Source organism: Phycomyces blakesleeanus (genome assembly GCF_001638985.1).
Source record: "Phycomyces blakesleeanus NRRL 1555(-) unplaced genomic scaffold PHYBLscaffold_28, whole genome shotgun sequence".
NCBI lineage: Eukaryota > Fungi > Mucoromycota > Mucoromycetes > Mucorales > Phycomycetaceae > Phycomyces > Phycomyces blakesleeanus.
The window spans coordinates 327,630-342,510 of NW_017265161.1; the positions used below are offsets into that span (position 1 = coordinate 327,630).

At 36.0% G+C, this 14,881-nt stretch overlaps 5 protein-coding genes across 5 annotated transcripts; 1 reads left to right on the plus strand and 4 right to left on the minus strand.

Moving 5' to 3' along the window:
- Window positions 1-329: 329 nt before the first annotated feature.
- PHYBLDRAFT_26444 (hypothetical protein) lies at window positions 330-732 on the plus strand (the record flags this gene model as incomplete). Its single annotated transcript, XM_018439890.1, has 2 exons — window positions 330-448; window positions 540-732. 2 exons carry the CDS (start codon window positions 330-332, stop codon window positions 730-732), a joined length of 312 nt encoding a protein of 103 aa, XP_018285722.1.
- A 1,517-nt stretch (window positions 733-2,249) lies between these two features.
- PHYBLDRAFT_174012 (hypothetical protein) lies at window positions 2,250-4,321 on the minus strand (the record flags this gene model as incomplete). The annotated part of the gene is made up of 6 exons (XM_018437169.1): window positions 2,250-2,272; window positions 2,492-2,673; window positions 2,822-2,824; window positions 3,459-3,684; window positions 3,951-3,963; window positions 4,226-4,321. The coding sequence occupies 6 exons, from the start codon at window positions 4,319-4,321 to the stop codon at window positions 2,250-2,252; spliced, it is 543 nt and encodes a 180-aa protein (XP_018285723.1).
- A 2,725-nt stretch (window positions 4,322-7,046) lies between these two features.
- PHYBLDRAFT_174013 (hypothetical protein) lies at window positions 7,047-10,207 on the minus strand (the record flags this gene model as incomplete). Its single annotated transcript, XM_018437170.1, has 3 exons — window positions 7,047-7,180; window positions 7,317-9,753; window positions 9,947-10,207. The coding sequence occupies 3 exons, from the start codon at window positions 10,205-10,207 to the stop codon at window positions 7,047-7,049; spliced, it is 2,832 nt and encodes a 943-aa protein (XP_018285724.1).
- Window positions 10,208-10,632: 425 nt separating this feature from the next.
- Window positions 10,633-11,629, minus strand: PHYBLDRAFT_58050 (hypothetical protein; the record flags this gene model as incomplete). Its single annotated transcript, XM_018440270.1, has 2 exons — window positions 10,633-10,859; window positions 10,984-11,629. 2 exons carry the CDS (start codon window positions 11,627-11,629, stop codon window positions 10,633-10,635), a joined length of 873 nt encoding a protein of 290 aa, XP_018285725.1.
- A 291-nt stretch (window positions 11,630-11,920) lies between these two features.
- Window positions 11,921-13,205, minus strand: PHYBLDRAFT_174015 (hypothetical protein; the record flags this gene model as incomplete). The annotated part of the gene is made up of 5 exons (XM_018437171.1): window positions 11,921-12,012; window positions 12,045-12,181; window positions 12,474-12,538; window positions 12,815-12,846; window positions 13,193-13,205. 5 exons carry the CDS (start codon window positions 13,203-13,205, stop codon window positions 11,921-11,923), a joined length of 339 nt encoding a protein of 112 aa, XP_018285726.1.
- Window positions 13,206-14,881: the final 1,676 nt, after the last annotated feature.

Genomic DNA, 14,881 nt, shown 5'->3' on the forward strand with positions numbered 1-14,881 from the left:
CCAGGTCCCAAATAACAGTGGCAAAAAAAAACAAAAACAAAAACAAAAACAAAAAAAAAACACATTTGTTATTTTGCCTGTTGTGAGTGGGCGTCAATTGTGTACCAATGCAGAGTCTTATTCGATCCTTTATCCGCATCCCCATCTATTCTCACCAACCAAATCCCTCATGGATACGCCAATTCTCTACCGAGGTTGCGGATCCACTTTGTGGAGCGACTCTTAAACAGGCCAACGACGGTGAATTGAATATCACTGACCGTGCTATCAAAGTAATAAAATTAATATATTACATCATATATTAACATTCAACTCTATAGCAATTAACAATGATTGCCGACCGGGACAATGACCATGATCACTTTTTACGAGTCATGGTAGAATCAGGTGGTTGCCATGGATACCAAAATAAAATGGAACTTACAAAGACTGTTGATGAGGATGACATGTAAGTCAATTATTATCACTATTATCTTCAAAAATATATAAAACATGAAACAAAAAATACAAATTTGTATGTATTCGTTTATTTGTTCTAGTATTTTTGAAAAGCAAGGTGTCCGGGTTGTCGTAGACGGGGTGTCACTCCAGTTCATCCGAGGCTCGAACGTTGATTTTGTAGAAGAATTGATCGGCTCTACCTTTCAGGTGGTTGACAATCCAAATGCAAAACATAGCTGTGGGTGCAATATCTCTTATGACATTGATATTGACATGCTCACTACAAATTAATCATATACATAATATACATTATATATATATATATATATATTTGCATCTGTTGATACAATATGGATCAAGAGTGTGATTTGTACAAATTACAGTAATAACAATTTAATGCACTCTAATACATTAGACTGCAGTCATGTCAGAGATTTTCATTTTATTTTATTTTATTTTATTTTTATTATTCTTTTGGTTTTCTTGAATATTACCTACGTATTATAATGGTATGGTCTTTATATAATTTCGTACAAAGATAAAATAAAATAAAAAGAAATAGTATTTGTAGTTGTACTCCTGAGCAGTATTGCATCCCTTGAATTTACATCTATAGATTATCACACTCACACATAGTAACCACAAGTATTTGGTGACTATGACCAATACTACCACTACTACTAGAGCTAACAATCTAAACAGCTCTTAAATATAACCTTAATCGTTAACCTTTAATATTTAGCCTGTATTTCTTAGAAGAATATAAGATTTGGGTTCAATTACAGAATGTGTGCTTGTGTGCTTGTAATCTGTGAACCACAAAAAAAAAAGTATATATATATATAATTTTGCGTTCGGGAAGAATGTGTGTAGTTCTTTGGCGTTGGACAGGGAAAAAGAAAAAGATCTTAAAATAAAATAAAATAAAATAAAATACACAGGCGCGCGTGGGTGCAACTAAAGACAAATTATATTATTTTAAGGTTAATCGAGATACAAAACAAGACTGGATGAGCTGTGAGTAAATACATTATTCAATCTTGTGGCAATTTCTTGAACCAAATTATCGCTATTTATCTGTTGTATCAGAAGAATAATCGCAAATGCATTTTAGAACAAAATGTAATTATAGCAAAAATGTCAGAATTGGATTGCGAAGAAATCTTCTATTTATGTAACCCACAAAAAATAATAATAAACAACTATCAAGATAATACTAAAAAAGTCACCCCCACCCAACGCTCTTCCTATCTCATCCACATCCTGCAAATTATACAAATCATCTAGTACAATCTTACTTGTAGTCTTTTTGAAATTCATCCATTGCTAATAAGCATTATCTCAAGAAATAGCTGGCCTTGAACTCTACTTGCCTATTTTGTAAGTATTGAATCAAAATCATTGCCTTTTATGGCTCATAATGTGGCTCCACCCCCCCCCAAAAAAAAAGAATTGCAAAAAACACTGACAGCTTTACTCACAAGCCTACTACAACATATTCATCTTCATTCAAACTTTCAATAAGCCATTGATGTTCGAGCCAAGTTTTCAAAATTACTTTCTATCAAGAAGTGCTTATCTTCTAGCATGACTACCACACCATATATATACTGTTATCTCCAAAAAGGTAAAGTTTTATCTTATTCAATTGAGTTCTTTAGAGTAAATGTAGTTTATTTGGGACTATAAATCAAAAGATAACAAAAAAGCAAGGTTCAATTTGATCATCGTATTGTTTATTACTTCACTTTTCTTCATTCAATAAAATATTGTTAGCTTAGTACCATACTTGACTTGGTCTTCAACATTTACACACACCCCAAGAGTTTTCCTATTTATGAAAATTTTATGTCAAAACCAAAATTTCTATTGGCTAGCAGCATAATCGGAGTTGTACGCTTTTACACTCAGATATATCCCAGAAAAATTTTAATAGTATTTTTTTTGATCTACTTGATCGAATATCAGGCAGAACAAAAAAAGAACTTTGAAATGATGAAGAGGGGGGGGGTGTGAAGAAAGATAAATTAGCTAAAAGAGATGATCTTACTGGTCAAAGTTTTTCGCTTTTGATGAAAATGCCCTTTTTTTTTTGACAGGTCGTTTTTTCTTGTGGTGTAATTGGGTCCTATGGTGTTTTGTTTAAGGTACATTATTTTATAGCATGCGTCAATGAGATGGCCAAAAGCCAAGACTACAAAATACTTTGTAAGTCTGTACAAGGTATGTATGCTAGTTACAATAAAACAAAAAGTATTTCTTTAGGTAATTTAATCTAAAGGGATAAACTCGTCACTTCAAGTATAAAAAAGAAAGTCAAACTATGAAATCATTAAAAAGCAATTCTTGTCAAGTAATCTTTTATGACTTGGTTGCTTACCCTCTACCCGTAAAATATATTATTCTCAAGAGGGTGCTATTATAGAAAAGCACCCTAGTAAACCAGATGCGTATTCGTAGTAATTTTTTTTTGGAACAAATAAAAATATATATTTTAAAAAACCTAAATCATTTTTCCAATGTTTGCTCCCCCCCCCCATCTCTCTACAAAAGGATGCTGTTAACGCAACCTGTCACTAAATTCTGTTATAGGAAATCATCTCTCTAAAATTGTCATGCTTTCTTAATTAGGCAGCTACTATCGCAACCTCTTCTTTTTTTTTTTTTTTTCTTCGTCGTTGAGATTTAAAAAAAAAAACCTTCAGTGTGTGTGTAAAAGGTACGAAAAAAAAATATATATATAGCTATTTAAATAGCGCAAATGTTTTGATTTTAGTTTTTATTTTTATTTTTTATTTATTTAAGCGTAAAACTTTATCTTGAGACTTCTTTGTACATAAATTAGAAGCAAAATGGTTCCAAAATAACAATAATGTATATAATTTTTGTAAATAAATAAATAAATAAAAAAGTAAATTCTTATAGACTATTTCTTAATGATTATTATTATTATTATTATTATTATTATTATTATTATTATTATTTATCACTAGTGGCAACAAATGCAATTCAGGTACCTTTTTATTTTAGAGAAATTATTTGCTTGATCTCCAAAATAGGAATTGCTTTTTTTGTTAAATATTAATAACATGTGAGACATGTTAAACGCCAAGGTTAGGTTGGACAGCATGATTAGTATCATTATGATTATGGTTTCTTTGCAGAGTGATCGATCAAGATAGCTAATTATCATCATGTATTGATCGTTGGCTAGATCGAGCCGTACACGAGAGTCATGCTCAGCTTTAAAAATAATAGTGATAATTATGTTACTTTATCAATGATCACAAAAAGGAACATCTGGTGACTGTAGTAGAATATAATAGTCTCGGAACATTCTTATGATCCCAATTTGATAAACCAAGTCAGCACAAAATAATAATTGGAATAATAATTAATAATTAAAAAGGTCCCTTTGAATATTCTACAGACCTGCATTTCTGTCCGATTCTTCTTCAATTCTTCCTCAATCTCCCCACAATGACCGACTCTCGCTCTTAATCACAAACCCTCTTCAATGTACTACAATTATAAAAATATAAAAAAAAAAAAAAAAAAATAACAGGGAGAATTGCATTAATATTAATATTAATAGTATATCCGCCCTTATTATGCTTCAACCAAGGTTATGATGTAAAGAAAGAAAGAAAAAAAAAGTAAGGTCATTATAGACTTCCAAGCCTCCTTCACAATATTCATTAGACTATATCTTCTTTATTCTCCTTGGGCTCGGTCAAATATTTTCCAGGCTCTTGGTGCAGCTGAGTATAAGACTTTATATTACATAACTTCTTTCCCAGAACCAATATCGTGACACCGTCAATTGTGAAAGCGCAGAGTGACAAAAAGAGAAGTCGTATGTGTCCAAATTCTTTGCCATTTGATGAGAAATCGAATGTCATATCCACAGAAAAAGATTGGCGTACAAAAGATTTGTTAAAAGGCACACACATATAAGAAACATGTCGGTTTTGGGAATCTCAAATACTAATTATATGCTTACCATATTACTTTACATTACTTTATATTATATTTCAGAATTAGTAATTTTTATCTTTATGTTTGCTATAAAAAAAATGGGCAGATTATTGTTATAATCATTATAGCTGCCCAGATGAAATAATCAACTGCAGTAAAAACAATAAAACTTTGAAGTTTAGATAAGAGCTTTTTATAGAATGTATGGGTTTCCCTTTTCATTCGTTTTGCAAAGGTCCAATTAGAACTAGTTTTGAATTTTAAGGTGTAAATGAATAGAAACCGATTATCTACATATCTATCTATCTATCTATCTACCTGTCTGTCTGTTTTCCATTTTACGATTGATCTAAAAATCATCAGTAACTTTCAAGTCACCAAAGCCAGTAACTTCATATTCTTATTTATTGTCAAACTCTACTAAACAAGGAAGGCATGGTTATTTTACAGTGTTGTCTTGCTTTTATTATCTTGGTTGATCTTTAGCTTTACTATAGTCAGCTCTGCTTCTAAAGTTCAATTACAGCCTTTTTTTGTTTTTTTTTTTTGTTTTTTTTTTTTACTTAAAACCGCACCAGGACGCGATTTACCCTTTTCATGTAAAATTGTGTTAGTCCCACATAAATGATATATGTATATATATTATTATTATTATTATTATTTTCAGGGTTGTTGACTAGACGCAACAGAATTGAATTGAAGCAAGTACGACATTGCTTTTTTGGAAAGGCTATATATTTGAGAAACCATGATCGAGCTTGTATTACACCTTGACATGTCAATTTGAAGTTTACCACCCCCCCCCCCCCCTTCACTCACTCACACTCTCTCTTCCTTCCCTCCTTCTCCCCCACTTCACCCCCCCTTACTTTACCTGTCTTGTAACAATTAATGCTATGCAGCTCTCTTTTATATATATATATATTATTGGTATATTATTCACATGCTCTTGGGTTTAATACTATTCTGGTCATTCCATATTTTTTTATTTTGCTTTGTTTTCTATTTATCCACCTGATAGATAAAAATAATAATAATATTATTAATATTTATACAGCTTTGAGATAATGGTTATCAGCCCTCGGTTTGGTTCCTTATTCCTGCCTCTTGGGTTACTTGAGACTTTATTTTAATTATATATGTACACAAATAATTAAATTATCTTTAAATATATATATATCTTTATAATACATATTTAATCATTTAAACGTCGGTTTTGATTTCAAGGCTGATATTCAATAGTATTTTGTACAAGTGGCGATATTAAATATATAGATATATTAATGAGACTGTGGAGCGAGATCCGCCAATTAAAATAAAATTGTATTTCTCTTTTGCTGGCTGTTAAAGTATACTTCTTATTATCCAAAAATAAGTATACGATCGCCATGACAACACTTTATTTTGTTATTATTATTATTTTATTTGACTACAGGATGCATTTAATGTATGACAGAAAGGGCACAAATAGGAAAACGTTTACTGCTCTTGTGTACAGCCAGAAACTAGTCGAGAAAACTCTAGTGTCAGAAATCAAGGTGCACTTTGTGTGTATATTACTTGTTCTTATAAAACGCCCTTGAAGCTCTTGTGTATAATTAAATATAAATATAATTTTTTTTTTATGTTTGCAATTCACCAAAATAAAATTGTAAAAATTCCAATAGTCTATAATCTTCTTAAAATAGGATACCTGTTTATCACGACACCACACAGTCCAAGGCTTCTGATTATTACAAGAGAAAATTGGGGGAGGAGGGGCTATATAACCAAGGGGAGTGGGTTTACAGACTATTCTTTTATAAATTTACTTTAGTCTAAAGAACAAGAAGAACAAGAAGAAGAATAAAGAGCGGGGCGCTTGATATTTTAGAAAGGAGAAATCTACATAAGCACACATACACACACACGCATATATATATATATGTACACAGGTATATAGGCACACGGACACATATATTTTTTTACGCGTGAATATTTCTTTGTACAATTAACAAGTTTCGATTTTCTATACATTTTCAATGCATTATTCTTTTTCTTACATTTCAATTTTAAACTTACATGTTTCTAGACAATCTCAAGTACATTAACTTGGTTTTTTTTTAATTTATGTATACATGTGTATGTGTATGTGTATGCTGTGAACTTTTCAAGTGGTCGCTTAAAGCAAAAGCAAAAGCAAAAGCAAGTTCCCTTGGAAATGGATTTCAGACGTTTGTATAGGAGATATTGAGTGATATATATGTAAGGCGTTCTTTCTTCTTTCTGATTTTCTTTTGTTGGTTTTGATTCTGGTTCTGGTTCTGGTTCTGGTTCTGGTTTTCGGGATAAGATATCAAAATAGATATCTCGATTGCCTTTTTTTCTTAATAAAAAAAACGGGAGAAGACAAAAAATAGTACTTCTTCTCTACTGCCATCAAGTGCACAATCATGCACAGAGCTCTAACCAAGATTTACTTCAGAATTTGTTTTAAAAACCCCAAACCAAAAAAAAGGGGAGGTTAAAGAAACTTGTGCTTTGTCGATCTAATTCCTGTTCCAATTAGATAAAACAATATATTTTTGATAGCAAATATATATATATATATATATTTATTATCAATATGAAGAAGAAGAAAAAATTGTCTAAATAAAAACGTCCTTTTCATGATCATCTTTCTGTTTTGAATAGATCGAGTAGGGCTTAGGGCTCATGGAACCTGTTTGATTTAAATGAGCCCACATTCCCTGTGCCATATGGACTACAGAAGGTGGTAGGCCTAAAAATACATAGTTTAGTATACATACACATAAAGTTTACTAATTAAGCCTACAATATTACTTCTTCTTTTTTTTATGTATATATATATTAAATGAATAAACTAATAAATTTTTTTTTAAAAAAATGGGGTTTACCTGCTAGTTGAGCCACCTTGAGTCCATGAGATTGGGTGCAGACACCTGGTTGAACATGATGTAAGAATATAAAGCTTCCGTCCTCGCTCTCATGTAGACTGGTCATGAAACACTTTATCTTGTCAAAGGCAGAGTGTTCTTTGTTGTCAAGTTCGCGCGCTAGCTCATGGTAATGAGTTGCAAATAAGGTCCTGCACCCGATCCGACTACAGAGGTCATAGAGAATTGCATATGCAAGCGAGAACCCGTCGGTTGTAGATGTTCCTCGGCCAACTTCATCCATAATCACCATCGAACGGGCAGTCGCTTGCTGTAAGATCGTGGCCGTCTCGACCATCTCGACCATAAATGTCGACTGGTCCTGGGCAAGGTTATCCGAAGCGCCCACTCGGCTGAATATCCTGTCAGTGATCCCGATATCCGCATATTTTGCGGGTACAAAACACCCAATGTGTGCCAGGAGCACAATTACTGCATTCTGGCGCAAAAATGTGCTCTTTCCTCCCATATTAGGACCCGTGAGCAACCATACACTCTGATCCTGGCCAAGATTAAGATCGTTCTTTACAAACTCACGCCCTTTGCGCGCCAGGTGTGCCTCTACTACAGGGTGCCGGCCTCCAACAATGGTCGTCTGATTCGCCAGACTCAGAGTCGGCCTCACATACCGCCGTTCACGAGAGAGCCAGGCAAACGAAGTAAGAACATCGAGTTGGGCCATTGACTTGCAGCTGTCCAGGACAGTTGAAGAGTGATCGAGCACTCTCTGGACCACTTGCTCAAACACCTGCCTTTCCATCTCAACCAGCAGATTCTGGTGGGTTTCTATTTGAACCGAGAGTGGCGTCCAAAAGTCGGTTTGGTAACGGTGTTTGGATTTGGTTTTGTTAACAAGCGTACATGAATATACACTCGTTAGTTTAGCAGCCTGTGATGCATTTAGCTCAACAATGTGTTTGTAAGGTCCTTGGCTCACGAGATTGACAGAATTGCCGCACATTGCCTTGAGTTCACTTGTGATCCTGTCCCGCTCACTTTCAAGCTGGTCGAGACGTCTGTGGAGTTTCTTCAGCTCTGGATTGAAGTTACGGTTAACATACCCATATGCCCTTTCCCTCTCTTTGTCTGGTATCCAATCTGGATTTACAGCACTCTGGATAAAGTCAACAAGATCCTGGTGTGGATCAAGAGTTTTGAATAGTTTCTTGACTGCTGATGTGTATCTGCCAAGCGGCTGAGCAGAGAATACAGACGCCATCTGGTGCTGAAGGGAGCGTATAGCCTCAAATGTGCTACTGATCTCAACCAAATCAGATCTTTGTCCGCGCCGAACCGCTAGCCGTTGGAGGGCCCGCTGTGCGTCTGTGCTGAGGTGGAGCGTGCGTCGGATGCTACCCAGAATGTTAGGTTCCGATGCAAAGAAATCCACAATATCCAATCGTGTGTTGATTCTTCCCATTGATGTTAGCGGTGATGTCAACCAGGTCGTTAGTAGGCGTGATCCGGCACTTGTGATCGTACAATCTATGGTTCCCAATAGACTATCTGCTCTTCGGCCATCCTTTAAACTCCGCACAAGTTCTAGTGATCCCATTGCTGCACTGTCGATCCGCAACATTGCTTCCGGGCTGAAACGTACTGGGCGTTGTAGTCTCGGCCGTTCTCCCATGTGAGTACTGTCAATGTAATGCAATAGTGCCACAGCTGCTGCCACATCTAACCCGTCGGACAGCACTGCTTCCTCTTCCTTTTCAAACGAATGATCGACATCATCTTGTTTTGTTGCATCCGGTGTAGAGATGATGCTTTCCAAGAGTTCATGTCCTTTTTGCGAGTCAAACGTAGCATCGCCCTGATATGTAATGGCTATAGATGGGTCCTGACCCAAGCTTTGCATGATAGGATGACTGTCACCTCCTCCTCCTCCTCCTCCTCCTGTACGAGGTTTCATCCATGTGGGAAGGATTACTTCGCGTGGCCGAATTCGTGCCACGTCGTCTTTGAATGCCTGTAATCGACTTTGTTGAAGAACAAACTCACCCACAGATAAGTCAATCCACGCCAGTCCCACCTCATAATCATCATCATTGTCGTCATCGTCATTTTTCTTTCCAAAGGTCGTCGAAGGCAAGACAGCGAGGAGATAATTGCTAGAAATTGCATCCAAAAACCGCTCTTCGATCACCGTACCTGGAGTGATGATCCGCGTGACTCGTCGCCGTTTTCCCATAACGGATCCATCATCCCGAGTGGCCGTGCCATGTTGCTCGCACAATGCCACCCTGCACCCCAGTCGGTTGACTAGCATGTCTAAATAGCGATCTAAAGACCGTAACGGGAATCCCGCAAAATCAACGGTTACACCTGTTGCCATGTCCTTCTTTGTCAACTTGAGATCCAGTTGGGCTGCGTAATGAGTAGCATGAGATTCATAGAGCTTATGTATAACAGTAATAACCACGACTTAGGAATATGACCACACAAATAATAATAATAATAATAATAATAATAATAATAATAATAATAATAATAAAATGGGTACAAACATATATATATATGAGGGGAAGAGTTTATCATTGAATGACCTCAAATTGTCAAGATGATAATAGAGATGAACTGTAAAAGTTTACCTCGTAAAAGTCTCCTACTTGAATCAGCAGTACACAGAGTGGGTATTTTTTTGTATATTCTCGGACAGTATCTAGTACCATTGACCCAGAAGCTGCCTGCCTTGATTCCAAAGGTGGTAGAGATGGAGGTAATTCAGCAAAAAGAACTTCTGCATTAGCTTGAGTAATGCGTTTGTAAAGAGGTGATGCACTGCTTAATGAACGGAATGAAACAAGGGGGCGAATGTGACAAAGATAAAGACGCCTGCAGTGTCGAAGCATTATTATTATTTAAAAATAATATATATATATAAAACAAACAACAACAATCGGAATTGGCGTTCTTCTATTTGTTTGTACAGCCAAATATATATATATATTATTGTTTCTGTGCTTGTGAGTAAAGCAAAAAGAGCAAAGACGATGCAAACAAACAAAAAAACAATGCGTGACAGCGAAAGCCTATATCATTCATTATTTCACCCCCTCTGCCTTCTCTTTGGATTTACATATATCTTTACACTGCTTGGTGAATGGGTTGAAATGATCGATATGTATTTATCTTTATTGGTATCGTAGACAAAGAACAGTAGTGAGATTCTTTTCTGTTTTTCTTATGTCTTTTTTGGAGATATATATATATTAAAAAAAAGGGGGGGGGGGGGGAGAAATGAAGTATAGTTGATTGGTGTTTTGGTTTGAAACGCCTAGGCAAACTTCTTGCCAAACATGATCAATTGGAGCTGATCGTAACCAGAGAGGACACCGGCACCAGCAATTGCACGGAGAATGTTGGCACCGGCACCCTTGAACAGAGATTTGGTACCTTCCTTGGCGACAATTTCCCTTAGGGCGTGGAGAGACGAGTCGTACTTGACGGCAGCACCAGAAGTCATCATCATTCTACGACGGACAGTGTCAATGGGGTAGGAAGCTGTATCAAATCAAATCAAATCAAATCAAATCAATAAAAACCCATGTACTTTATATTGAATCACTTTTTTTTTCTCTCTCTCTTCTTTTTCTAAAACACACACACATGTATATAGAAAACTTACCAAGACCAGCACCAGTGGTAACAGCCCAGCCGAGTAAGAAAGTGGCCAAGAAGCTGCTCTGAAGATGCTCGGGCATGATGGGCTTGATAGAGTCGTACATACCAAAGTAGAGACCACGGTAAACAATGATACCAACGCAAGAGATATTGAAACCACGGTAAAGACCAGCAATACCGTCAGAAGCAATTGTTTTGCGGTAGACATCCACAAGGCCCTTGAATTGACGCTCACCACCCTTCTTGGAGGACTTGGCGTCATTGGCTAGACGAGTACGGGCGTAATCGAGAGAGTAGACAAAGAACAGGGAACAGGCACCAGCGGCACCACCCGAGGCAAGGTTGCCTGCAAACCAAGGCCAGTAGCCGTCCTTCTTCTTGTCCTTGTTGAACATGCGCTTGAACTTATCCTTGAAGGCAAAGTTGAGGGCCTGAGTAGGGAAGTAACGGATTACGTTGGCGGTGTTTCCACGCCACATGGCGGCCATACCCTCGTCTTTGACGGTGCGGGAGAAGCAGTCGCCAATGCCTTTGTAGGGTGATGCAAGACGTCCTTGCTTGATCATCTCGTCTTGGTTCTGGATAAGAAGTTTGATACGTTCAATGGGAGCGGCGGCAGTCTTGGAGACAGCAGCAGAAACACCACCCATAAGGAAGTCCTTATTCGTTCAATAATGAGATGAGATGGATGTCGTGAGTAAGCAGTATATACGGGTCATACATAATACTCACAATGATAAACTTGTTCGAATCTTGAGAGGCCATTAGTAAGTGAAAGAGAAGGGTGAATAAGAAATATAAACGTTAAACCTCACGAGGTCGTGCCTGACAATACTCTTTATACACTTTTTTTTTTGCTTTCTAAAATTTAAAGTTTCTTTTTTTTCTTCTTTTATCTCACTGATACCCGCCGTCACATGAATCGTGGGGTCTAAGAGGATTTACGAGGTAGTTGGGAGTGGAAAGGAGAAAATAACAAACAGGGGAAAGTCTATGCAAATGGCACAGGTTGGTTTATCCGCTACCATGCTAGCTGATAAAGGCTTATTATTAATACATACATACCTGTAATGATTTCCAAAGTGAAGTTGACAATGATGGCTATAATCGCAGCTTGCAAATGATGGGGAATAAGATAACCCATTAAGGTGCGTACTTGTAGGAGTGAGCGCCCATTAGACGTGGAAAAGGTCGGAAAGAACCTGATAAGATATGTTTCCGAGGAAAACAGCTTGATATGCAGAGTAAACAGAAAGCACCCATGGCTTTCATTATCTGCCTAGCACAAGGCACAAGTGACGCCGAGGAAGATAGAGAGAAAGACAGAGGGGAGACGGATAAATGGTATATGTATGTGGTGGACAAAAGTACTATATTGGAACACAATTTCCAAAAGATTTTATTTCCCACAATAAGATCCGGGTGTTGTAGGAAATCCAAAGTTTTCAGAATACGTTTTTTTTAACTATATTTCTATTACACAGATGGGTTTACGGATTGAAGTCAGTGCTTTTGATCCCAAAGTTCAAGATAAAGGTCTCTTGGGCTCGAATCTTTGACTAATATATATATATATATATTGGTTAAAAGACTAGCTTATGCTGTAGTTTATTTGTCTGTCTTGGAGTAATCATTTATACAGTCCTTCTCTTATGTTAGTCTATAGCTATAGCATGGCTTGAAGTGTTCTTCCAAAAACTTCAATATATTTTATAATCGTACAATCTTTGTGTAATACAAGGGGTATAATGTATTCGGGTCAACTATGTCCCTGTATTATCACTGGAGCTACTTGGATATGAAATATTGGTTAAAGTAGGTTTTGGATGGTATACTTTGTCTAATCCTTTCTTTGCGCACAGACGCACTAATTTATATATACAAATCTGATAAATAAATTAAACAGTGTAAATCGAAACTCATCGCTCTAGAACGTCTTTTCTTCTTCTTCTTATGCCCATTATCTCATAAACTTAGCTGTGACTGTGTTCAAATCCTCCTATTTATAAAGGCTTGGGCAATGTAATGTGTCAGTCTTTGTTTAGAATGTATTAATCTTTAACACTGTAGTGCAGATCTGCTCCTTCACAAATCTTGTAATATATATATCAAAGACCACCTAAAACTTTATTTTGCAAAAAAAAAATACAAAAATAACATGACTCTCTAAGAGTGAAAAGGCTTTATTTTCATTTTTTTCTAATAGAAATTACATTGGTTTTTCATTGCTATTTTATGAGTCTGTGAATTTTAATTAAGCTGTCTTTGTTTTAACAGTTTGCTGCTTTAATTTTGTCTTATGATATGCTTCCTCTTTGCTGCTTGATTTTGAAGGAGACGTATTTTTTTTATCAAATTACAACAAAGCAATATTATGATGGATAAATCAAGTACGACTGTGTTTTTTTACGGCGCATATAAGATAATTTATAAAGCACTACCTATACATAGATAGTTCTTACATATTATGTCTGTGCCCCCCAAAGGATTTCTTATGGATTTAAAGATTTGTTTGAATCTGTTCAAAACAAGTTGTATTTATATTCTATAGCCCTCTAATATCTGCGTTCTATCTGCAAACAAATAGTTGTTTCAATCTAGCCTATTCTGTCAAAACACACAAGGTTTCAATTACACCATAAAAAGAAGCAACTGGAACTTGTCACCATCCAGACTTTGTGATGTAGGAAGAAATTCGTATCTTATTATCTAAATACCTCAATCTCAAATAAGCAAATGGCGGCTTTTGATCAGCCCAAATATTGATTTATTTTATTTTTGGGGAGGTTAGTGGATGATCCTTATTTCTTTATAGAAGCGTGTGAAAGAAGTAATTAAGAAGATATCAGCAAGCAACCATTTGTACACTCTTCACTAGCTTACCAGAGAGTGACTGGGAGTTTAACACCCCTGATAAAGCGTTCTCAACAAGTTTGAGCTACTGGAAAGGGTAGCAGCAGTAACATTATCTGCAGCAGGATAGTACCCCTTCAGTCTGAGTTTCTTGATGGGTTTCGTGTAATACATGCAGATGTGAACAACGATAAAAAAAAACAGAAAATAGAGAGAGATTTTCAAGTAAAGAAAAGCCACAGAAGATGGTATCTTTGGATTTGTACTTTTGTTACAAAATCAGTAGTAGGTTAAAGTGGCACAAACCAAAAAAAAAAAAACTTTGCTTATTTTAGGACTCTAGCACGTCCCACTGTTTTATTATTGATCTTGCTGATCGGGGGATGTAAGGAGACTGTTGCAAGTAAACTAATTATAATACATAAGCAGCAAATTGTTTATAGCTCTGTTCTGACCAGCTATCAGACTATCTGGAATCAATTTGCTAATTGGTATGCTCAATATTTGATCATTTTAGCACAACAGTCCTTTGAAAGTACCTAATCGCAAATAAAAATATATGGTTGACCAATGGTTTATAAACATTATCTATATATATTGCTATTCTCATCAATGTTAGAAATGATGTAGCAAAATTTCACAAAATTATCTTTGAGAAGCTCTATATATACTTTGTATGATTAATGAAAACCTTGATATGACGAATAAAATGGTGCTTATCCTATTCGTTTAAAAAGTCTGTTTGTCTCTTTGGTGTTTAGTTTGATTGTTTACAGGTGGATACCATCAGCGCCCAAATTACACAAATATAAAATTACTGGGAGATCATTGGTAAGCCTTCTATCCAAAAGCACTGAGGGCGGAATTTTCTTTTCCAGTCAAGAAGAAACGTCTTACTTTCATGTCCTGTGCCACCAAATTTTCTTGACTAGATGTACTATCAAAAGGAGGGGGGGTGAGAGGACAGGAGGGTAAACAGTCCCTGTAAGCTTAAGCTTAAATTGTCATTTGTAAATAAAAGTAACAACAAATCTTTCTATCTAGACCGG